The following is a 24,571-nucleotide window of genomic DNA, read 5'->3' on the forward strand; positions in this document are numbered from 1 at the left end:
GAAGCTGCTATTGTATTAAACTGCTACCTGATGTAGCAAATGCCTACAGGTAGCAGTTTCTTGTACTATAGTATATGAGACATGCTACGTGCAGAAATGTGCTATCTGTAGCAGTTAGTGATGCGTATAGATGGTGAGAAAGCTTCTGTAAAAAGATGCTACTTTATTTGTACATGCTTGAAAACTGTTATATTTCTGCCATTATCTCACTCATTAAGATTTTGAATAGAAACATATCCAGAACTGATCCCTGGAGAACCCCACTTGTTATGCCCATCTAGGTTTCATTTCCATAGTTTGTTTATGAGGTCATGGAAGGTCAAAAGCCCTACTAAAGGTGTGTACTACTTGTAGGCTCGTTACACTGTTAAAGAAAGCTGTCAGGTTGGTTTTACATGTGAGACTGCTTGAAATGCAGTGATGGGGGATTCTTTGGTTCTGAGGGGATAGATGTCAATGTTTCACTGAATTAAGTCTCAGGGATTATCTACACTGGCATTGGCAAGTTACAGCGCTCTAACTTGCCGGCTCAGGGGTGTGGAACCCCCGCCCCCGGAGCACCGCAAGTTTGAGTGCTTTAAAGCGCTAGTGTGGACAGGCTCGGCTCCCAGTGCTCAGAGCTAATGCCCTTGTGGAGGTGGATTACCAGGAGCACTAGCACCCATGACTGCGCTTTGAAATTTGTAGTGTAGACATAGCCGCAGTAGGTTAGATCAGACAAAGAGGAGATGCAGTGACTAGGCATTGGGATGCCTGTGCCTTTGAGAACCCAGCCCTGGGAAGCTGATGCTGAGAGGTGCTGGCTGTGAGAGGGGAAATAAAAAAGCCCCTCTGCCCCCCACATTTTTGCAAACATTGGTGCCTCAGTCCCACTGGGGTAACTGCTACCCCCTGTGCCGGGTTTTGCCCTCTGCCAGTGCCTCCCTCCTGGGCTTAACTCCCGCTCTTCCCCCCAGCCCTGATTTTCCCCTTAGCCCCTCTCCTAATGCTGCCTCCAGCTGCCTGACCCCCCAGACCAGTCAATTTCCACCCCCTGCTCCGATCCGCCCCCTTTTAACCCCTGTAAATAGCAGTCCGCAGATTTCCAGGGCTAATAAGGGCAGGGTGAAGGGCAGTGGCTTCAGCAGATGTAACTGAGCATGCTCAGTTCTGTGACCATACAAAAGTCCCTTTGCTCAAATAAAAAAGCCTCTCGCCCCCCCAGCTATTTTGCCAAGCCCTGGAGTCTCAGTGCCACTGGGGTAACTGCAGCCCCTCTGCCCCTGCCTGTGCCGGGCTTCGCCCTCTGCCAGCGCCTCCCTCCTGGGCTTAACTGCCCCTCCTGCCCCCAGTCCTGATTTTCCCCTAGCCCCTCGCCTAATGCTGCCTCCAGCTGCCTGCCCCCCCCCCCCCCGGCCAGTCAATTCCCGCCCCCGCCAGAAGCAGTCAGCAGAAGCCTAGGGGTAGACGGGCAGTGGCTTCCGCCGGTGACCTGAGCCTGCTCCGTGCCCCTAAGAGCTGGTTCCTAGCAGAGCAGCAGCCCCCACTGCACCGGCCGGGGCGGGAGGGGCAGGACCCCGGGGAGCAGGCCCGGGTGGGACCCCAGGGGAGCGAGCCTAGGCGGGGAGCGGCGGGACCCCAGGGGAGCGAGCCCGGGCGGGGCGGGGAGCGGGTCGGACCCCGGGGGAGCGAGCCCGGGAGCGGGCGGGACCCCGGGAGCAGGCCCGGGCGGAGCGGGGCAGGTCGGACCCCGGGGAGCGAGCCCGGGCGGAGCGGGGGCGGGTCGGACCCCGGGGGCGAGGCGGGGCGGGAGCGCGCGGGAGGACACCCCAGGGGAGCAGGCCCGGGCGGGGCGGGGAGCGGGTCGGACACCCAGGGGGGCGAGGCGGGGCGGGGGGCGGGGGGGCGGCACACCCCAGGGGTGCGAGCCCGGGCGGGGCGGGGGCGCGGGCGGGACCCCAGGGAGCGAGCCCGGGCGGAGCGGGGCAGGTCGGACCCCGGGGGCGAGGCGGGGCGGGAGCGGGCGGGAGGACACCCCAGGGGAGCGAGCCCGGGAGGGCAGGTCGGACCCCGGGGGCGGGGCGGGAGCGGGCGGGAGGGACACCCCAGGAGCGAGCCCGGGCGGAGCGGGGCGGGTCGGACCCCAGGGAGCGAGGCGGGGCGGGGAGCGGGTCGGACACCCAGGGGCCGGGGAGCGGGCGGGAGGGACACCCCAGGGGAGCGAGCCCGGGCGGAGCGGGGGCGGGTCGGACCCGCGGGGAGCGAGCCCGGGCGGGGCGGGGAGCGGGTCAGACACGGGGCCCCGCTGTCGAGGTGCAGCGCCCCAGTGAGGCGAGCTTGTCTCACGCCCGCCCGGCTCCTTTCCCGCTTGCGGGGGCGGGGCGGGGCTGGAACCTCCCCCAGACACCGCGGCCCCGAGGCGAGGCGAGTCGAGGCGAGACCGTGGCCAGGTGCCTGCCTGGCTCCTCCCGCCTCCTTGACAGGCAATGGGCCTCCCCGCAGAGCGCCCCGGGCCTGCCCGCAGGGCCCCCGCCCCCGGCCCGCCCCAGCCCGGAGCACTGCGGCGCCCGCTCCCTGCGCGGGGCGTTTCCGCGGCCGCCGCTAAGGGGGGCCGGCTGGGCTGGGCTGGATCCTCCGCGTGGAGCCGCAAGGAGAAAGCCTGGCTCCTAATTGCTGAATGAACCGTGACTCAGGGCTCGCCCCGCCCCGCCAGGGACACACCAGCGGCGGGCACGGGCAGGCGGCGCCGGGAGGGGCTGGCTTGCTGCTCCGCCGGCGGGGCAGAATTTGGGATCCTTGCTGCGGAGAGAGACGAGCTGGCTTCACGCTGCCCTGGAGTGATTCTGCATGAGCGTTGCAAAGGTAGGGGACCTGCCGCAGGGAGAAGGGCAGTGCACCTGCTGATGCGCGTATATGCTGCCATGTATTGTGTGAGCCACTCTGTATGCACAAGCCCCAAATCCCTGCACTGCAATAGATCCGCAGATCTGCTGCAGCAAGTGACCTCTGTAAATCTTAATCTACCTGTGACATTCAAACCTTTGGAGTAATCTGAAAAGTTGGCGTTCATATGCTGCCTTCCTGGTACTCTGCTGGTGTATCTGGCAGTCAATCTGCATTCCCTGGAAATGGACCTGACATTTCCTTTCTCAGCTGTGTGGATGAATTTGGTTCTATGCACTTTCCCCTTCAGGAACTGGGAGGCTGCTCTGGAGATGGGGTGAGCCCTTTGCAGCAGCTAGCCCTGTTGAATACAGTACAGAGAAGGGGTAAAACCTGCTGCTGACAAACTGTTTTGCTGTGGGCTGGGGTTCAGGAAGATTTGAGTGGTTTGTCACTTGGGCTCCCATCAGAGGGAGGGGAAACTGCGAATGCTGGCTAAGGAAATAGGGTGACCAGACAGCAAATGTAAAAAATCGGGATGGGGTGGGGGGTAATAGGATCCTGTATAAGAAAAAGACCCCAGAATTGGGACTGTCCCTATAAAATTGGGACATCTGGTCACCCTATAGGGAAATGATGTGCGTTAACTGGGAAGTGCTGAGTGCAATAATACATTTGTGTTCTGTATTGCCTGGGAGAATAGCCCTGCCTGGTATCTTTGTGCTCTGCATTAACCTGGGCAACGCAAGGAGTCTGTCAGCTCTTGTGAAATGGGAACCGGCCGGTGCTGAGTCCCTGCACTGGGACAAGGGTCTTTGCTGCCCCTCAGAAGAGGGGACTGACTGGGGGATCTTGCCTAATGTCACTTGTCCTGCCTACCATTTGCTAATTATTCCGGAGGGCTAGAGCCCTGGTCCTTTGTTGACAATGCTGCAAGTAAAGGGCCTAGGAATAGCTCAGTGACCAGTGCAAGGCCAGAGACTGATTCCAAAAGACCTTGGAAGCCAGCAGCTCTGGGGGACTTGGTGGAGCTCTCCCGACAAGTGCCATTCCCTTGTTATCTTTGTCGTATCAAATGCAGGGCCTGATGGGGCTGCACTCATTTACACAGCTGAAGATCTGGGCCAATGTGTTAATGGAGAACTGTGTTTGGGGAGCATGTGTGAGTGTACAGGCGTATGTATGTGCACACACAAACTGTACATAGACACACAGATTTGCTCTCTCACTCACACACACTACAGGTACCCACACAAGTAGGCACAGAAGACAGTGTATCTGGTGTATGGGGATAGGGTGAGTGGCCTGAATTCTCTGTGATGCAGTGGCCTGATGTGAGCAATGGACTCTCCACATGCTAAATTCAGTACCTGCATTTCACCTTCTTCTAGACTCTGGGCTTTCTCTTTTCTGAATTAATCTCCCAGAGACAAACGCTGTTTGCTCTCTGCTCCTCCAGGGAGGTGAATGGTGCACCTGAGTGAGGAGGTGGACAGCCACTCTTCACTTCTCTGCTGTGACTCCGGCAGCAGGCCCTTACCATGTAGGGGCTGGGTACAATATTTCTGCACAGCAGAGTCCCTGTTCCAATAGTGTAGCCTTCCCTTTGCCTCGGAGGCTGCTGCTTCTGGATCCTACCCTGCTTTTAGTTGGTCATCCGGGTGGGACTCCAATATCAGGTTCTCTAGGATCTTTAGGTGGGTCTCTCAGGAAGCAGAGCCATGAGCTGCAGACACCAGTTCAAGCTGGTGGGTCGGCCGTTACCTGTCCACGGTGACAAGTCAGCCGTTACTGCTATCCATTTGGATTCCTGGCCTAGGTTTACTGTAATGTCCTTCGCACTCTGTTGGTCACTTTCCCAAGGTTCTTTACAGACATGGGAACGTTGCCTTCCAGAAGCCCCGGAGGAAGGCTGGGCACAGCGCGTGAGCTGGAGGCAGAGAAACTGGCTGGCCCCAGGTTGAGCAGCAGCTGTGTAGGCAGAGAGTCCCCCACGATTAGGTGCATGCAAAGCTGGCTGTGAACAGCTTCACCAGCCCAGGTCCCATACTGTGTGTAGCTTGGTCCCAGAGCCCCCAGATGCTGCCTGTTGGGCTCTGCTTGCTGCTATTTCTCATAGGACACAGCTTAATGGTTATTTTAAATCCAGTTCAGAAGCTGCCTAATGACAACCAGGGAATCTTAATGTCTAATCAACAGTCAGCTCTCTGGGTAAGGGCAGTCATGCCACCCATCCACCTGTTCCAAGGGGTCCAGTGCAGTGGCAGCTAGTGCTGCCTTGTTACCACCAGTGCCAGGCACGAGGGAGATGACTAGCAGAGATGGGTGAGTGCAGAACACAGGTGTTTCACTAGTGCCCCTTCCTGCTCTCTGTAGTCAGTGCCAGGGCATTCCTGCCTGAAGCACAGCTCGGTGGTATGAGGATGGAGGATTTACTGAACCCCCTGATCCCTATGCAGCAGGCCACATGCAGCTCAATGTACTGCCCTGAGAAGGATAAAGGAATGAGTTGACCCTGCCAGGATTTGAACCTATGGCTCCAGGGAATCTCTGTATATGATCCCCAAGGCTTTTGAACACTAAGCAGTCCCCTCTGGCATAACAGCAGAGACATGAGTGTGCTTGCTGAAGTACCCTGGGCTGTAAGGAGATCACTCAGAGCTTGACCTTGCAAAGTGCTGCTGAGCAGCTTTTAGAGGGTGCTCAGCACTGTGCAGAATGAAGCTCTTGAGGGCATGTGGGATCAGGGATGCATAGTGTGGATGGGGGTCTGCTCTATGTTAAATTCCCCAGGTGATGTTTGCTCCTGGAAGACTCTAGATATCTGTGGGACACTCTCAGCACTGGTGTCAGTGGAGGTGTGAGCAGGGGAAGCAGGATTGTGTAGTAAGAATGAAGCGGCTCCTTCTTCATTTCCTGTGCCTGCAAACTGCTGAGGCAGGTGTGTCGCTCTGTCTGTTTTACCATGTGATACTCTTTTGGGATTCTTCCTCCGGTTAATTCCAAGTAACTTTGTATTGTAGCCATTACAGGCCCAAATATGGTTACATCGGTGTGATCCCATTGACGTCATTGGAGCTGCTGGAGCGTAGCTGTGGGCAGAATACGGCCCATGGGTTTCATAGCAGACCTACAAAAGGCTCCCTGCTGCAGATGCATTTGTAACATCAGGCAGAGCCCCTGCTCCGTCAGCCAAAGGCAATAACTACTGTGAAAACCTTCAGGAAAAGTGCAGCTGGCCTAACAAAGTAGTTCTGACCAGCACTGTGCAGCCTGTGTCTTGCTCCATTCTCCACCTCCATCACACATGGTGCTGGAGACCCTCCTCACCCGCAGCGTGGCCTTTCTATTGATGAGCAGCAGTGGCACTCACAGCTTTGGGCTGTTGTATCTTTGTGCTGTCTCCATTGCACTGAAGTTAATGGGAGTTTTGCGACTGACTTCAGTGGAGCCAGGTTTTCATCCATAATTTTAAAAAAATCCCCAAGGAAATCAGACCTGCTGCTATGCTCACATTACCGTCACAAGGGCCTAATCTCCCTCCTCCTCGCCCAACCCTCCAGGAGAGACAAGCTCTACCGGCTGGCTCAAAGGCTCTTTCAAATTCACTGGGATGTTCTGAATTCAGAGCATTGCAGCTTTTGTGAGCCTGGGCCAGGTCGGTCCAGCCCAGTCTATGGGAGCTCTCATCAGCACTTGTGAGGCTGTATGTGGAGCACACGTGTGCCACTGACTTGCGAATCACGTGGCGCAGGGTTTTCAACCAGGGGCACACGCATCCCTGGGGGTATGCAGATTCTTCCAGGGGGTACGTCAACTCGTCTAGATATTTACCTAATTTTACAACAGGCTACGTAAAAAGCACTAGCAAAGTCAGTACAAACTAACATTTCATACAGAGAAATGACTTGTTTATATTGCTCTATGTACTACACTGAAATGTAAGTACAATATTTTATATTCAAATTTGATTTATTTTATAATTCTACGGTCAAAATGAGTCAGCCATTTTTCAGTACTAGTGTGCTGTGAAAGTTCTGTATTTAATGTCTGATTTTGTAAGCAAGTAGTTTTTAAGTGAGGTGAAACTTGGGGGCACACAAGGCAAATCAGACTCCTGAAAGGGGTCTAGTAGTTTGGAAAGGTTGAGAGCCAGTGCTCTGGAGTATAATGATGATTGCTGTTCTCCAGGGCACTCTGTGTAGCAGTCCATCGATGAAGGTTACCGCAGAGCTCAATCCGCTGCACACTCTGCCAGCACGACGTGCTCCCCTAGCCTGTGCCAGGACCACGGTCCAGTCCATGGAACCCAGGCACATGGCCATTCTCCATCAGACCAGCACTCCATCCCGCCCTGAATCCCGGCTCTTACGGCAGCACCAGCTGCTTCGGAGGAAGGTGCAGGTATCCCCATAATGGACCATTAGGCAGTAACCCGGCAACTGGAGACGTTTCAGCCTGAGCCCAGGCTCCAGCTCCATCAATCAAAGTAATTTCAAATTCGTTCAGTCCACTAGGATGCGCCAGCAAATCAATCCATGTCATCCTGCCTGTCCAAAGAGCTGCCATGGAACCTGGACAGAAATACCCTGGAAAGCCCAAGCCCCCATCCACCTGTATGCACAAAGCCTCTGCTCCAACTAGCTTGTCTGTCTACACTGTGATCCCAGCCTGGATCCCACTCCCCAGGTTCCCGGCAGAAGCATAGCAATCAGGTCCATTTCATCTGAATAACTGGGCTTGCAAGTGCAGTGCTTGTGGGAGCTGCAGGGTGTGCATTGGGAGAACTGCCCCCTGCAGCTGCAATGAGCTGCCCACTAGTCACTGCGGGCTCTGAGATACTGCCCCACCCCCCTTAGTTGATGTGCATTTGAGGAACCCCAAGAATGTCACAGCAGTTTATCTGTCACTATGCAGAGGAAGCCCTAACGGAGACATGCCAAGCCTGGCACTGAGCACAGCTGGTCAGAAACAGGGATATGCTTTTCACAGCATGTTCATGTCCAAACTGTAGGAATTTGATATTTTTGACCAACTGTAGCGCTGAGCAGTCAGCTTGGGCTTTCAGTTGGCCTGAGCTGCGGAACTGGCATAGGAGAGAGCCACCATGGTGATCATCTTCATTCGAAAGCAAAGTTCTTTGCAGTGCCAGAACTGCAGGTGTTGGTGACACAGGGGAAAGGGTGTTAAGGGCACTGACTGGGTTTGCTAGACTGAGCAGGAGGAAGAAGATTGCCATCAGGATTCACAGTCTGTACAACTGGAGGGCTCAGAGGGAAGGTGAGTCTGGAGACTCCTGCTCCCGCGTACCAGGAGGGCTGGCTGGGGGCTAAGGGACCTTTGTGCTATGGGTACCCTTCTTATGTCTGTGCTGCCTGCTTACATGATGAGCTCTCTGGGACCTGGACTTTCTCTCACTATGGTAGGTTGAGTGCCTGGCACAATATGGCACTGAGCTTGGGTGGGGCCTGTAGGTGCTGTTGTGATACAAATGAATAATTATTGTTGTAACCAACTCAGCAGCTGTTGGGCTGGGAGGTGCATGTGGGGGATGCTGATGGGGGCTGCTAATAGTGGGGACAGCGGTGAGACTTGCCTCCAGCAAAGGCTGGTTGTGACATACAGTCATCAATGAGTGTCGGCTGGTCAGTGGCCTGTGTGCAATGAACTCCTGTGCCTAGCATCCATATCAGGCTGGTGTCTCGCTGGTACAGCGATAGTGCAATGGAACTGCCTGCGCGGAGCTCTGTCACAGAGGTCACTCCCACAAGTGGCAGGAAGTTGGCAGTCTTAGCAGAGGACAGGCAGATTTCTATATCCTCCTGCCAGTGGAGGTGGTGAAGGGGCTGATGCTCGGCCACGGAGTGAGGTGGAGAGGGCGGGAATTGTCCTGCTGTCCCTAATGGTGTATGAAGAATTCATAACACATGGAGACGCCTCCTGCACCTTGGTGCTTTTGTGATGAGTTCTGGCATATCTTCGAGCAAAGACTGGCTTGTTTTCAAGCAATGTAATCCAGTTGTCTTTGTGCCAAATATACACAACAATCACTGGCTTTGCCGAGTGTGACACAACCTCCTTCTTGAGCAAACAGTGCAAGGTGGGGCTGCGAAGCCCTGGGATGCAGAGAAAAAACAGGATCTGCTCCAAGCTGTGTGAAAGGTCTGGTGGAACTCACTCCTAAACAGCAGATTTCAGTCCCCATAGCTGTGTGAGTCCAGCGTCTTTCAGGGCCACTATATTGAGACCAAAATAAAGAGAGGGTTGGTGGGGAGGAGTTTCCTTGTGTTCTCTTCGCACCAGGCATCCTCCAACCAGCTAAGGTGCAGCACTGCATACTGGAGACTGTGTTCTTGGGTGTAGTCAACTGCGGTGACTATCTCAAGGACAGGAGGGCGAGCTGGCACTCGGTGGAGTTAAAGGGCAGTTAGTTCCAAGCCAACCCATGGAAACTTGCCTCACCTAAGGCCAGGTTCTCAAGAGAGCTCAGGGCCAGATTCCCAAGAGCACAGCACCCACAACTGGGGCCAGGTTCTCAAGATAGCTTACCTCCCATTTGGACCCCTAAAAGTGGGTGCATTGCATGCTGGGAGATGTAGTCTTGCCCATCTTTCCGAAAGTGTCAAGCAGCACCCATTGTGACCCTCATGGGTGGCCCTGACATGCTGAGCTCTTGTGAGACCCTGTCCCCAACAGTGGGTGCTGAGCCCCTTGGGAAGCTCAGGCCAAAGTGCCACTTGCCAGTCACTGGAGCAGGAAGTCAGTGAGGTGAATACTTGGATGGATGTTCTTTCAAGATTGACCCATTGAATGCAGGATCAAGCCCTTGATGAACATCTGTAATGTGTAGTTCTGCAAGTTGAGATGATGGTAAGATTAATCAATTTTCATGCTTCAGGGTATAAACTGGTCACTAGCTGGATCAGGAAGGAATTTCACACATCTACCTACATAACAGTTCATAGGCAAATAGGCTTACTACTGGGGCTGGTCAACAACTCCTCTTTAAAACATCTGCTCTCGGGTGCTCGTCAGGCAGGATAGCACAGGAAATGGTCTGACCCATTATGGCAGCTCCATTTGCTCCCACGACAAGAAGAAAACTGTGTGGTGATAAACAGAGGGTCCTGTCATCTCATTACAGTGGTTTTGTGCTTCCTACCTTGCTCGAGTGCAGCACCCACCTGCTACAGTGCCTTTGGCTTCACAGGGGCAGGTTAGGCAAGCACCACAGCCAGTGATGTGTATCTTGACTGTCTTCAGAATATGCTAGAGATGCCTGGGAGGCTGTGTAGGCTTGGGTTGCATGGCACTGAAAAGGTGAAGTCAGTTTTGCAAATAGAAGAAAAGCAGCCTGGTCTGCATAGGGAATTCCCATGACAACAGCAGAAAGTGCCCAGCTGATTCTCTGCACTGGACATATCCCTGCAGGGCCAGAGGATGTACGATAATCACATGTACCATCTCCACAGCCATTCACAGCATTAACTAATTCTCCCTGCCAGCTGCCTTGCATGGGATGTTCACCTGCAGACACAGAGCTGCAGTGAGCTGACAACAAACCAGTGGCACCCAGCAGTTCCGGGCTCATTTACTCTGAGACACTACCTCCCCTCACATGGAAACCCTTCTCCCAGGGCAGCAGTGGTGTTTGGGTCAACAGGATAGAAATGGCCATGTGTCGATTTTATTGTGCCTGGGAATCTTTGCATTGCAATGAACGAGCTCGGATCTGGGCTTACACTTCACCCTACCCTGAAAGACAAGCAGAGACTTCCCAAGGACAGGGATTTTCAGAGAACACATCTGAAAGCTTCTTGTGTATCTGGCTGGGACAAAGTGACAGAGAAAATGATAAGGAAGAAAAATTAACCGAAACTTCCAATCTTTATTACATCGTATCAGTGAACTCACATGCAAAGTCCATGGAAACTGATTAGATAACTGCCAGGAAGGCACTAGGGGCTGCATGCTGCCCTCATCTGTGCCCAAACAGCCCCACTGAACTTTGAGGGATCAGTGAGGGCAGGATTTAACTATGGGGGAGCTTCTTACTAGGTTTTATGACAGGCAAAGCAAGGCGGGCCAGATAACATTAATATCACTGAAACGCAAACACCGGGCCAGCCCTGCCACCCCCACTCGTGCGGAATCAGTGGGGTGGATTGCAGAGCCAGGGGGCTGGGGCTGGGCTGGGAGCAGAGATTACCATCCTCCTGCCACAGTTACCATTTACACAGCACCGTTGCTGTGCCTAGCTGGTTACAGATTCAAAGCCAGGCTGCTGCACCAAGGCCCTGATAGTCTATGTTAGACATAACACCTCCAGAGACGAGAACAGGCGCAGAGCTGGGAGGTTGGGAAAAGAAGGGGAACCTCAACCCCAGCAACACACGGAGAGGGCTGAATCTCTGGGTCCAGTGCTGCTGTTAATAGTCACAGGGTGGAGCTCTCTTAAAGCCAGAGGGAGCGTGGATGGAAGAATCCAGCCCATTGCTTCTAGACTGGGTTGCCGAGGAGCCTGGTGAGGTTATGGAGCCTCTCAACACCCTGGCCTGGCTCCAGTCTAGCCTAGCAACGAGCACGTGGCTGAAAGTAAAGAGCATCCTGGCGGACAAGCATCCCTTTCACACGCACCCATCGCCACGGGGACAGGCAAAGCAAAGAGACCAAGGACTGAATGGGGATGGAAACTGGAGTAACCGCTTGTCGAAACAAGTGGACGCCTTCCCTTCCCCCTTCCCCTTCAACTCACTGATGCCTCTTACCGGCATTACCTGGGAAAGACCTACTAGTGTCTGCCTCTCTGCCAAGGCACAAATTGCAGCCTGCACTATCAGTTCCCAAGTGCCCTGCCAGTCCTCTCTGGAATGGACCCAGTGCTGGGCTTTCTCCTACTGTCCTGGGCAGGGTATTTCCTGGTCTGACAGATCTCACAGCTGGGAAATTGGTCCTGTCCTTCATGTCACACGATGTCCCCTCTCTGCAGGCAGTGTTGAGCTTCTAGAGCAGCAGCCCCACACACGGGCTCGTGCTGAATTATTTGCTGGGCCGTACATGGTGCATATATTATTGAAAGGAAGATGATCACCACTTCTTCAAACCAGCGTTTCATAGAGCTTACCCTGAGCCAGGCTGCAGATCTGAAGTCAGAATAGCAAGCAGGAACTCTGAAATACACCCACCTGAGTGCGAACAGAGTTCTCCTACCTAACTGTCAGTGACATCATAGGCCTGGTCAAAGCACATTTTGTAGATTTCAGTAATGATACAAATACCTAAAAAAAGGTTCACATTGGAAATAAGAATTCAAGGCAATCTAACCAAAGGCAGCCACCTCTGTAACTACATTAGCCAAATATAACGAATATATATATATATATATATATATATATATATATATATATATATATATAATGTTATATAAATATAACGAATCAGTGTTTATTTTACTGCTTTCTCTTGAAACTTAATCAGCCCATGTCGTTCTGTCACTGAGGTTTCATCTAATTTGATTTTAATACAAACTGGACTTGTAATCAAAGAAGAATGCAAGTAAAAAGACTGGAAAAAAGCTAATGTAGTGCCCATCTTTAAAAAAGGGAAGAAGGAAGATCCAGGGAACTACAGGCCAGTCAGTCTCACCTCAGTCCCTGGAAAAATCATGGACCAGGTCCTCAAGGAATCAATCGTGAACCACTTAAAGGAGGAAAGTGATCAGGAACAGTCAGCATGGATTCAGCAAGGGCAAGTCATGCCTGACTAACCTAATTGCCTTCTATGATGAGATAACCGGCTCTGTGGATGAGGGAAAGCAGTGGATGTGCTATTTCTGGACTTTAGCAAAGCTTTTGATACAGTCTCCTACAGTATTCTTGCCAGCAAGTTAAAGAAGTATGGGCTGGATGAATGGACGGTAAGGTGGATAGAAAACTGGCTAGATGGTCGGGCTCAACGGGTAGCGATCAATGGTTCCATGTCTAGTCGGCAGCCGGTATCAAGTGGAGTGCCCCAAGGGTCGGTGCTGGGGCTGGTTTTATTCAATATCTTCATTAACGATGTGGAGGATGGTGTGGACTGCACCCTTAGCAAGTTTGCAGATGACACTAAACTGGGAGGAGTGGTTGATACGCTGGAGGGTAGGGATAGGATACAGAGGGACCTAGACAAATTAGAGGATTGGGCCAAAAGAAATATGATGAGGTTCAACAAGGACAAGTGCAAATTCCTGCACTTAGGACGGAAGAATCCCATGCACTGCTACAGACTAGGGACCAAATGGCTGGGCAGCAGTTCTGGAGAAAAGGACCTAGGGGTTACGGTGGACGAAAAGCTGAATATGAGTCAACAGTGTGCCCTTGTTGCCAAGAAGGCTAATGGCATTTTGGGTTGTATAAGTGGGGGCATTTCCAGCAGATTGAGGGATGTGATCATTCCCCTCTATGCAGCACTGGTGAGGCCTCATTTGGAGTACTGTGTCCAGTTTTGGGCCCCACACTACAAGAAGGATGTGGATAAATTGGAGAGAGTCCAGCGGAGGGCAACAAAAATGATTAGGGGGCTGGAGCACATGACTTATGAGGAGAGGCTGAGGGAACTGGGATTGTTTAGTCTGCAGAAGAGAAGAATGAGGGGGGATTTGATAGCTGCTTTCAACTATCTGAAAGGGGGTTCCAAAGAGGATGGATCTAGACTGTTCTCAGTGGTAGGAGATGACAGAACAAGGAGTAATGGTCTCAAGTTGCAGAGGGGGAGGTTTAGGTTGGACATTAGGAAAAACTTTTTCACTAGTAGGGTGGTGAAGCACTGGAATGGGTTCCCTAGGGAGGTGGTGGAATCTCCTTCCTTAGAGGTTTTTAAGGTCAGGCTTGACAAAGCCCTGGCTGGGATGATTTAGTTGGGGTTGGTCCTGCTTTGAGCAGGGGGTTGGACTAGATGACCTCCTGAGGTCCCTTCCAACCCTGAGATTCTATGAGTCTATGATAACCAAACCCCTTGCTCCGGGTCCTTGATCCTCTACACCCTCACATGTGGGCTTTCATTTACGCCCTGGCTTCAGTGAGGCTACTCACCTGTGCAAGAGTTTGCAGGGCAGATCACAGCCTTCGCTCTGAAGTGCAATGCTCATGATTGCCACCATACACTGTCTAGGGTGATTACCTCTGTTGGATGGAAGTAAGGGAAAACCACATGAAAAATAAACATTTTATTTTAGGGGACATTTTGGAGAAACACCATTTAGCATATCTTGTATTTTTCTCTTAAGTGTATATTTCTACTGCTCTCAAGTGTACAGTGCAATTATCAGAAGCTTCAATTTAATGTTTAAAATGGTACTTAATAGTTTTAATACATTTCACGACATCTTTATTGTTTGAAATCCATTCATAAAACTTTGTGTACAACTGAAATTAACTTTAATTTGATGCTCATCCTTAAAAGACTCAGTATGTTGCAGGCTTCTGCAATCTGTCCCAGTCTGTTTATGCAAGGAAAATATACCTTCCATGGCTGCATTTGAAATGGGAAAGGACATAATAAGTTCTACAAGTTTTAAGGAATTGGGAGAACTAGGATTTGAAGATCGAGCATTAGACCATTTCCTAGTACAACCAGACTCCTGCAGCATGCACACGCACTCTGCAGAATCTCTCAGTGCACCCTATTCCTTACACACACAATCCATAGCCAGCCTTTTGTTGGGTTCAACCCTTCAGTAATGCTTACAATTTCCTGAAAAGTCAACATTTTTTTTCAGCGAAAGTGGCTGAATCAGATTAAGGTTGTTTTGTTCATTGAATAAAAATGTGACATCAGGTATGTGAGAGCTGTTGCACACCACTGAATGAAAACCCTTTCCATTTTGCTTTGCGATGATGTGTTTTTAGATAAAAGTTACAGTTATGACCAAAGAATCTGTCTCCACTTCGTTGTTGTTACTTTCTCTTTAATGAATCCATTATGTCATAAACTTCAGTACATACAAGCTCAGATTTTTAATTTTAAAACTGTATTGTAAAAAAAACTTTTAGCACATTGTGGAAGAAATATAAGTAGTTTTCAGTACTGAAAGTTTTTCTCCATTATCCCCATCTTTGTCATCCTTAAAAAAGTAAGAATTGCAGCTGCGCAATCCTCACCTACTGTACACAAATAACTTTGAATAGCCTGAAAACATTTAAAGATCCTTTCAACTGCAGGGTGTAGAGAGAATCATCCTTGGGGATGTGCCTCAACATTTCCATGTATTCAAGGTTAACCAAATGAAATACCTCCTGTAACTCTGAAACTCGTTTGGCAGATGAGGAAAGTGACTGAAAACTTTTATTACAAGACCTTGAAGATCAAATGTTGACTTATCTATAGCGTAGTTTGCTGTATTATTGCAATATATGAGCTGGGCAATTAGCTGGAAGCAATAGTCCTTTCTTGTTTTTCATTCATTTGTAGACTGAGTGGTATCTCCCAAAATTGACATTATCATTATCAGCTGCAAATGATGATCTATTGTCAAAGGTCAAACCATTTTTGTATGCTTTTCACATTTTCAAATAGTCCTAATGCAGTTTCATTGCTGTCTTGAAAATAATCAAGTAGACAATGTCCTTCCTGTGTGGTAAAGGACAACTATTTGATATTCCCATGGTTTGAGGCACAGGCACCGACTTTCAGTTTTCCCTGGGGGTGCTCCAACCTCACTTGGCCCCGAGGCCCCGCCCTTGCTCTGCCTCTTCTTGCTCCGTCCCCTCCCCCGAGTGCATTCTACCTCTTCCCACCCCTGCACCTCCCACCTGCCAGCAAACAGCTGGTTGGCGGCGGGAGGCACTGGGGGGAGGGGGAAGAGCTGATCAGTGGGGCCTGCCAAACAGCTGATTGGCGGGAGAGTGGTGAGTGCCGAGCACCTACTATTTTTTCCATGGGTGCTCCAGCCCTGGAGCACTCACGGAGTCAGCACCTATGGTTTGAGGCATCAATGGCCACAGAGAAAATATGCCCTTTTCAGCCAAGTGTTTAATTGTTTTCTCAGTTGAAAGAGGAGCTAATATATTGTTCGCAGTACACAAAGTTTCTGTCCTAGCAAGATGTATCAATATTAGCTATGGGTGATTCTTGGAAAAAAACACTATTTAATTTGCTGTCACAATCATGTGAGTAACTCTGGATAATACTATGGTATGCTTCTGTTGCTTCTGCAGCAGCGACCTAGTAATTTTCTGTATTTTCACGTTAATTAACAGCTAATAATTAGGTAAGCCTAACTGTAGTATGAAGCCAATTAGTTGAAACTATAGTAAAGAACAGAGTTATCAGACACACAGACGAACATGATTTGTTGGGGGACGAGTCAACATGGTTTTTGTAAAGGGAAATCATGCCTCACCAATCTACTAGAATTCTTTGAGGGTGTCAACAAGCATGTGGACAAGGTTGATCCAAGTGATCTAAGTGTACTTAGATTTTCAGAAAGCCTTTGACAAGGTCCCTTCCCAAAGGCTCTTAAGCAAAGTAAGCTCTCATGGGATAAGAAGGAAGGTCCTCTCACGGATCAGTAACTGGTTAAAAGATAGAAAACAAAGGGTCGGAATAAATGGTCAGTTTTCAGAATGGAGAGAGGTAAATAGTGGTGTCCCCCGGGGGTCTGTATTGGCACCAGTCCTATTCAACATATTCATAAATGATCTGGAAAAAGGGGTAAACAGTGAAGTGGCAACATTTGTAGATGATACAAAACTGCTCAAGATAGTTAAGTTCAAAGCAAGCTGCTAAGAGTTACAAAGGGCTCTCTCAAAACAGGGTGACTGGGCACTAAAACGGCAGATGAAATTCAGTGTTGATAAATGCAAAGATATAAAGTATCGTATTGCCTTTATATAAATCCACGGTACGCCCACATCTTGAATACTGCGTGCAGATCTGGTTGCCCCATCTCAAAAAAGCTATATTGGAATTGGAAAAGGTTCAGAGAAGGGCAACAAAAATGATTAGGTGTATGGAACAGGTTCTGTATCAGGAGAGAGTAATAAGACTTTTCAGCTTGGAAAAGAGACAACTAAGGGGGGATACGATGGAGGTCTATAAAATCATGACTGGTGTGGAGAAAGTGAATAAGGAAGTGTTATTTTACTCCTCCTCATAACACAAGAACTAGGGGTCACCCAATGAAACTAACAGGCAGCAGGTTTAAAGCAAACGAAAGGAAGTTCTGCCTCACACAACCAAGGCTGTCCCTACCCATTCGCAAAGTACGCAGCTGCTTGCTGCTCCAGCCCCTGTTCCGCCCCTGCACCACCCCAGCCCCGCCTCTTTCTGCCCCAGCCCTGCCCCCACTCCACCCCTTCCCCAAAGCCCCTGCCCCTGCTAAGGCCCCCACCCCTCCTCTTCCTGCCCCAGCCCCGCCCCCACTCCACCCCTTCCCCTGAGCACACTCACCGGGCGGCAGGAAGTGGAGTGACCCAGCCCCACCCTGCTCCACTCCGGCGGCTCATGCTGGGGGATGGTTCCCCTCTGTCCCCCAAGCCTGCTCCTGCCACCCTCCCCCCACAGAGGCCTGGGGCCAGCCCCCCCACCCCCGTTGAGGCCTGCCCCCTCCCAAACGGGTGGGCTGCGTATGGCACCGAAATGGCTAGGGACGGCCTTGCACACAACACACAATCAGCCTGTGGAACTCCCTGCCAGAGGATGTTGTGAAGGCCAAGACTATAACAGGGTTCAAAAAAGAACCAGAGAAGTTCATGGAGGACAGGTCCATCAATGGATACTAGCCAGGCTGGGCAGGGATGGTGTCCCTAGCCTCTGTCTGCCAGAAGCTGGGAATGGGAGACAGGGGATGGAGCACTTGATTGCCTGTTCTAGTCATTCCCCAGGGGCACATGGCCTTGGCCACTATCGGAAAACAAGATTCCGGGGTAGATGGACCTTTGGTCTGACTCAGTGCGGCCAGTTTTATGTTCTTATGAACTGTGTATAATAGCAAAGCTCATCAGGAACACTGACTTCAGTGAGAGCAGGATCAGATCCAGTGACTCTCTGTACTGAAGTAGGAGAACGAGTCCTGCACGACTTTAGTACGATGTAATGTGCAAAGTGCAATGCCAGTTACAGCCTGAGAAAAGCCTGACTTTGGTCTAGGATGGTGTCAGTGCAAAGAACACACAGGGCCAAAGTCCGGGCTGCTTCTCTCTTGGGGCAGACTTGGGGTCACATGGGTCGCCCCACCCAGAACCTGGTTCGCAGAGTTAAGCAAATCTTGAGTCCAACCAAGAGGGGTTTCTGTAGGAAGTGGAGGTGGGTGGAATGTAAACTAATGTAAGGAAGTAAAAACGCACTCCAGTAATCTGTGTCTGGGCACATCCCGCCATGCAAAGAGACAGGATGTTTCTGTGGTGTTAAATGCACTGATGTCATTCTAGAGATCTGCTTCCTAGTCACAGTAGCAGTGGAGCTTTTGTTGATGTCCCTAAGGATTATGATGGTAATTTACAGCATAAAGATGTGTGCAGTTAGCTGGGCTGTTTCTGATTAGATCCTTTAGGAGTGCTCTCAGAGGCTCATTCACGAGGTTGTGTATTAGCCGTGAGATCACCATACAGACAATCAGCAATTCCAATCTATTGGCCACTAGAACTCCAGATAGCAAAATGTGGACTGAAGACAGCTAAACTATCAATATTCTCCCTGCTATTCTATCATATCAAAAGCAGAGACAATTCAACTGGAATAACAAAAGGCCTTGTGATCTGTGTTGTGAGCGCAAAGATTGCTATGAACGCTGAAATCATCACTGACCCTAACCACAGACATCTGAACAGGACAGCACAGCTGATCAAGTACAGGCTTTACTGAAAGCAGAGGGAACCGTGGACCAGTTTCACCCTGGCTGGAACTGCATTGGGCTAGATGCTACTCTCCTTTACACAGGTTAAAGCCAGAGTAATTGTTGATTTCGGTGGGGTGCCTCTTGATTCACATTGTTGTGAAGGGATGATTGAGCCCAACAGAAGAATGCTTTTTTTTTTCTTCTTGTAAGGGAGAAACATTGGGTGTGATTCTCCTCACTTAGATTGGTGTCAAAAGGGTAGCTCCACGGGAGTCAGTGATAAGTGAGAGGAGATCAGGCCTCCTGTCTCCATGTTAAATATCAAATTGATTTTCAGACTTGTAATAGATCAGACAGCAAAACCCTCTGCTTTTAAAGTGCTGTTAAACTCTGTTATCAGCATCTGGTACTGGGATGGATTGGGTTTTTCCAGAGACTAGGCCAATGCTGATCTTTTATTTTATTGGCAAAGCATCCAGTGGAATTTCAAATCAATCCCACTGGCAGTGCAGATCCACAGGAGAGAGGGCAAAGTGCTCTGGCAGCAGCACGCCTGTAGTTTGTGTAGGCCCATAAATACCTGCGTTCAGAGTCTGCTCTAAAGCAATACTGCAGGCTTCAAAGAGCAGGCCTGAGGCAGAGCAGACGCATATGAAGGTCCTGATTTTGCATCCGTTGGCGCTCGTTTGCAGGCTCTTTCACAGCTCCTGGGTTGCAGGAGGGAAGCTCCGAGCAGATTCTTGGCTCGGCTGTACTAGCAGGTGCCGGGGCCCTAGCTTTGTCTGCTATTGCCATATTTAAATATCGCCTCCATTTGCTTCCCATTTCAGTGCCCAGAAGGCAAAGCACCCCAGCCAGTTCGGGCTGCTCCTTCACAATGTGCATTTTTCCGTGTTAAAGTTCAGTGATTCCTGCTGGGGTCCAAACTCTGACCTCAGTCACACCAGTAACTCCACTGATCCAAGGGATTGCCAGATTTGGTCCTAAGATTTCCCTACATTATCCCCTACAGCAGCTGTACCTGCCATGGGCCTGGGAACTGAAACAGGATGGGCCGCATTCCCAGCTTGTGTAAATCAGTAGTACTCCGCTGGAGTCAGTGGGGACAGACTCGCAGCTGGTGTGAATGGGCCGTAGCTCCGCTGGAGTCAGTGGGGACAGACTCGCAGCTGGTGTGAATGGGCCGTAGCTCCGCTGGAGTCAGTGGGGACAGACTCGCAGCTGGTGTGAAAGGGCCGTAGCTCTGCTGGAGTCAGTGGGGCCAGATCCCAGCTGGTGTGAAAGGGCCGTAGCTCTGCTGGAGTCAGTGGGGCCAGATCCCAGCTGGTGTGAAAGGGCCGTAGCTCTGCTGGAGTCAGTGGGGCCAGATCCCAGCTGGTGTGAATGGGCCGTAGCTCCACTGGAGTCAGACAGAGAGAGGCATGAACAGATACTTGAACTGGCAGTCCATGCGATTGCCATATTAACAGGGATGTGTCACAGGGAAATTGACTCATGTTCTGGAGAAGCCAGAGCCACCAGAAGCAGATTGGTGTAGTTAGCACTTCATTCAGATTCTTTGTTGCTTTACAAAGCACGCAGCATGGAAGGTGATGCATTTTGCTACCTTGCACACCACAGCGCAGTTGGCATCTGGCCCAGTTAGAGCTTCCCCTTTGCAAACTGAACAGATGGGAACAGGGGAACCTGACGTCTGTTCTTCCTGTTGCACCAGTGTCCCCAGCTGACTGGTATTGGTCCATTACTAGAGGGAAATGATAGCACCGTCAATCAGAAAAGGCAGAAGTGTTCAATACATTATTTCTGTTATGCATTTGGGAAAAAAAACAGATGTAGTCCTACTACATTCTTTCTATTCCACTAGTATCTCAGAAGGATGTTAAACAGCAGTTGTTAAAGTTAGACATTTTAAAATGGGTAGGTCTGGATAACTTGTATCCAAGAGTTTAAAAAGAGCTGCCGGAGAAGCTCACTGGACCATTAATATTCATTTTTTTCAATAAGTCTTGGAACACTGGAGAAATTTCAGAAGACTGGTAGAAAGCTAATGTTGTGCCCATGTTTAAAAAGAGTAAACAGGATGACCTGGGTAATTGTAAGCTAGTCAGTCTGACATTAATCCCAGGCAAGATATTGGAGTGGCTGATAAAAAATGAATAAAGGAGAGTAATACAGAATAATGTAATCAATTCCAGTCAACATGGACTTATAGAAAAAAGATCTTGTCAGACTAACTCGATATCTTTTTCTATGTGATTACAAGTTTGATTGCTGTTGGGTTGATACTGAGATTTCTGTAAAGCCATTTGACTTGGTACCAGATGACATTTTGATTACAAAACTAGAAGGACACAAAATCAACATGGCACCCTGGATTTAAAACTGTCTAACTGCTAGGTCTCAAGATGTAATTGTAAACAGTGAATTATCACCAAGTGGGTGTATTTCTAAAAGGGTCCTGCATGCATTGGGTTTTGGCCCTATGCTATCTAACATGTTTATCAATAACCTGGAAGAAAACATAGAATCATCACTGATGAAGTCTGCAGATGACACAAAGTTTTGGGGAGTGGTAAATAATAAAGGGGACAGGTTATTGATACAGAGTGACCTAGATCTTTTGGTAAACTAGGTGCAAGCAAAATTATGGGTTTTAACATGGCTAATTGTAAATGTATGCTTCTAGGAACAAAGAGTGTCAGCTACATTTACAGGGTGAGGGAGGGACTCTGTCCTGGGAAGCAGTGACTCTGAAAAGGCTTGGGGTTGTGGTGGATAATCAGCTGAACATGAGGTCTCAGTGCAACACTGTGGTGTGGCCAAAAGGATTAATGCAATCCTTGGATGTATAAACAGAGGAATCTTGCTTAAGAGTACCAAGGTTATTTTAACTCTGACCATTACTAGAATATTGTGTCCAGTTCTGGTGTCCACAATTCAAGAAGGGTGTTGATAAATTGGAGAGGATTCAGAGAAGAGGCACAAGAGTGATTAAAGGATTAGAGAATATGCTTTGTCGTGATAAACTAACTAGTTTAAGCGCTGTGAGTCTCACAAAGAGAAGGTGAAGGGATAACTTGATCTCAGTCTGTAAGTATTTACATGGGGAACAGAAATTCTGATAATGTTTCTTAATTCTAGCAGACAAAGGCATAGCAAGATCCAACAGCTGGCCGTTGAAGCTAGACAAATCCAGATTGGACATGAGGTATCAATTTTTAATAGTGAGGCTAATTAGTGGGGCAGTGCCAGCCTCTTCCCCTGCGGTAGGCTAGACAGAAAAGTGGGAGGTTGGGGCGCTATACATCTGGTGGGCACACATTTATCTTTTTAACAATATGCACTTAAATGTGTGTTTTATCTACGTTATCCTCAGAAGGAGGATAAAAATATATATACAGACCAGTTTTAAACTTCGTCTATGGCAGCTCACTGGTGCAACATTTATTCACAGAAAATCAACAGGAAAAAACCCTAAGCCAATAAATAAAGAAATAAACTAATTATACTAATAATATTAACAATAATTATAAATGCAAACTTCTGGGGAAAATTACTGGTTAAATCAATACTAATAACTAATTACTGGTACTTTAAATCTGAGAATGTGCTGTGTTGTATTTTAAAATTAGCCATTTGCACATGCAAAGAAAATGAAACAACCACCACACGCACACAAACTACTATTGAAAGCTACCGACCAAAACTAAGTACACCTTTTTCCTTAACCAGTCAAGCCAGTATTTCCTTTACAGTCAAATCAAACACCAATGAAAGACACACTCTGAAAATTCATATAATTTTTAACATGCTGAGCACTCTGGCACTGACGCAGGCAAGTACTCAAAACTGTGCTGAGATTTAAGAACAAGTCGTCCTATTGACTATACAGCATGTGCTTAGCTTTAAGCACATGAAGTGCTTTAATGGAGCAGGGCTGGAGTGCTCAGCATCTTGAAGGACTGAGTCCTATAACATCTGTCATTAAACTATGAGCTAATAAAACTGGCAGAAACTGGGCCAGCTAATAGCTAGCCTGATTTAACCCCCCCCCCCAAATAAAGAGTTATTGAAATTTAAGATAGTCCATGACGAGTGACCCAAACAGAAGGGTGTTGCACTAATTCCTGGGACTCAGGTGGAGGCTCAGGGAATGAGTTCCACAAGTGAGAGCCTTAGAATCATAGAATCTCAGGGTTGGAAGGGACCTCAGGAGATTATCTAGTCCAACCCCCTGCTCAAAGCAGGACCAAACCCAACTAAATCATCCCAGCCAGGGCTTTGTCAAGACTGACCTTAAAAACCTCTAAGGAAGGAGATTCCACCACCTCCCTAGGTAACCCATTCCAGTGCTTCACCACCTTCCTAGTGAAATAGTACCCAGAAGCCACCTACTACAGGACAGGCCTAAAAAAGAAAATAACAAAACGCCACTAGCCATCACCTACAGCCCCCAACTAAAACCTCTCCAGCGCATCATCAAAGATCTACAACCTATCCTTAGAGATGATCCCTCACTCTCACAGATCTTGGGAGACAGGCCAGTCCTCGCTTATAGACAGCCTCCCAACCTGAAGCAAATACTCACCAGCAACCGCACACCACACAACATAAACACTAACCCAGGAACCTATCCTTGCAACAAAGCCCGATGCCAGCTCTGTCCACATATCTATTCAAGTGACACCATCATAGGACCTAATCACATCAGCCACGCCATCAGGGGCTCATTCACCTGCACATCTACCAATGTGATATATGCCATCATGTGCCAGCAATGCCCCTCTGCCATGTACATTGGCCAAACCGGACAGTCTCTACGCAAAAGAATAAATGGACACAAATCTGACATCAGGAATCATAACATTCAAAAACCAGCAGGAGAACACTTCAACCTCTCTAACCACTCAGTGACAGACTTGAAGGTGGCAGTTTTGCAACAAAAAAACTTCAAAAACAGACTCCAAAGAGAAACTGCTGAACTCGAATTAATATGCAAATTAGATTCAATTAACTGTGGCATAAACAGGGACTGGGAATGGTTGGGTCATTACACTAATTGAATCTATTTCCCTATGTTAAGTTCTCCTCACACCTTCTATGGGTCATCTTAATTATCACTTCAAAAAGTTTTTTTTTCCTCGTGCTGATGATAGCTCATCTCAATTGATTAGACTTTTCCTGTTGTTATGCATACTTCCACCTTTTCATGTTCTCTGTATGTATAAATGTCTCTTGTCTGTGTGTTCCATTCTATGCATCCGAAGAAGTGAGCTATAGCTCACGAAAGCTCATGCTTAAATAAATTTGTTAGTCTTTAAGGTGCCACAAGTACTCCTGTTCTTTTAGTGAAATAGTGTTTCCTAATATCCAACCTAGACCTTCCCCGCTGCAACTTGAGACCTTTACTCCTTGTTCTGTCATCTGCCACCACTGAGAACAGTCTAGATCCATCCTCTTTGGAACCCGCTTCAGGTAATTGAAGGCTGCTATCAAATCCCCCCTCACTCTTCTCTTCTGCAGACTAAATAAACCCAGTTCCCTTAGCTTCACCTCATAAGTCATGTGCCCCAGATCCCGATTCACTTTTGTTGCCCTCCGTTGACTCTCTCCAATTTGTCCACATCCCTTCTGTAGTGGGGGGACCAAAACTGGACAGAGTACTCCAGATGAGGCCTCACCAATGTCGAATAGAGGGGAATAATCACTTCTTTCCATCTGCTGGCAATGCTCCTACTAATCACTTCCCTCAATCTGCTGGCAATGCTCCTACTAATACAGCCCAATATGCCATTGGCCTTCTTGGCAACAGGGCACACTGTTGAGTCATATCCAGCTTCTCGTCCACTGTAATCTCCAGGTCCTTTTCTGCAGAACTGTTGCTTAGCCATT

At 49.2% G+C, this 24,571-nt stretch overlaps 1 protein-coding gene across 2 annotated transcripts in view; it reads left to right on the forward strand.

Moving 5' to 3' along the window:
* Positions 1 to 2,628: 2,628 nt before the first annotated feature.
* Positions 2,629 to 24,571, forward strand: part of CORO2A (coronin 2A) — a 115,666-nt gene continuing 93,723 nt past the window's right edge. The window contains exon 1 of one of the 2 annotated variants that reach the window (XM_039544866.1): positions 2,629 to 2,841. In XM_039544866.1, the coding sequence (XP_039400800.1) occupies positions 2,827 to 2,841 (15 nt within the window). In that variant the 5' untranslated portion in view covers positions 2,629 to 2,826. Of the gene's footprint in view, positions 2,842 to 9,608; positions 9,733 to 24,571 lie in introns of those variants that run through there. The other variant, XM_039544865.1, reaches the window with a different exon arrangement.

This window comes from Mauremys reevesii, linkage group 6 (genome assembly GCF_016161935.1).
Source record: "Mauremys reevesii isolate NIE-2019 linkage group 6, ASM1616193v1, whole genome shotgun sequence".
NCBI classification, from domain to species: domain Eukaryota; kingdom Metazoa; phylum Chordata; order Testudines; family Geoemydidae; genus Mauremys; species Mauremys reevesii.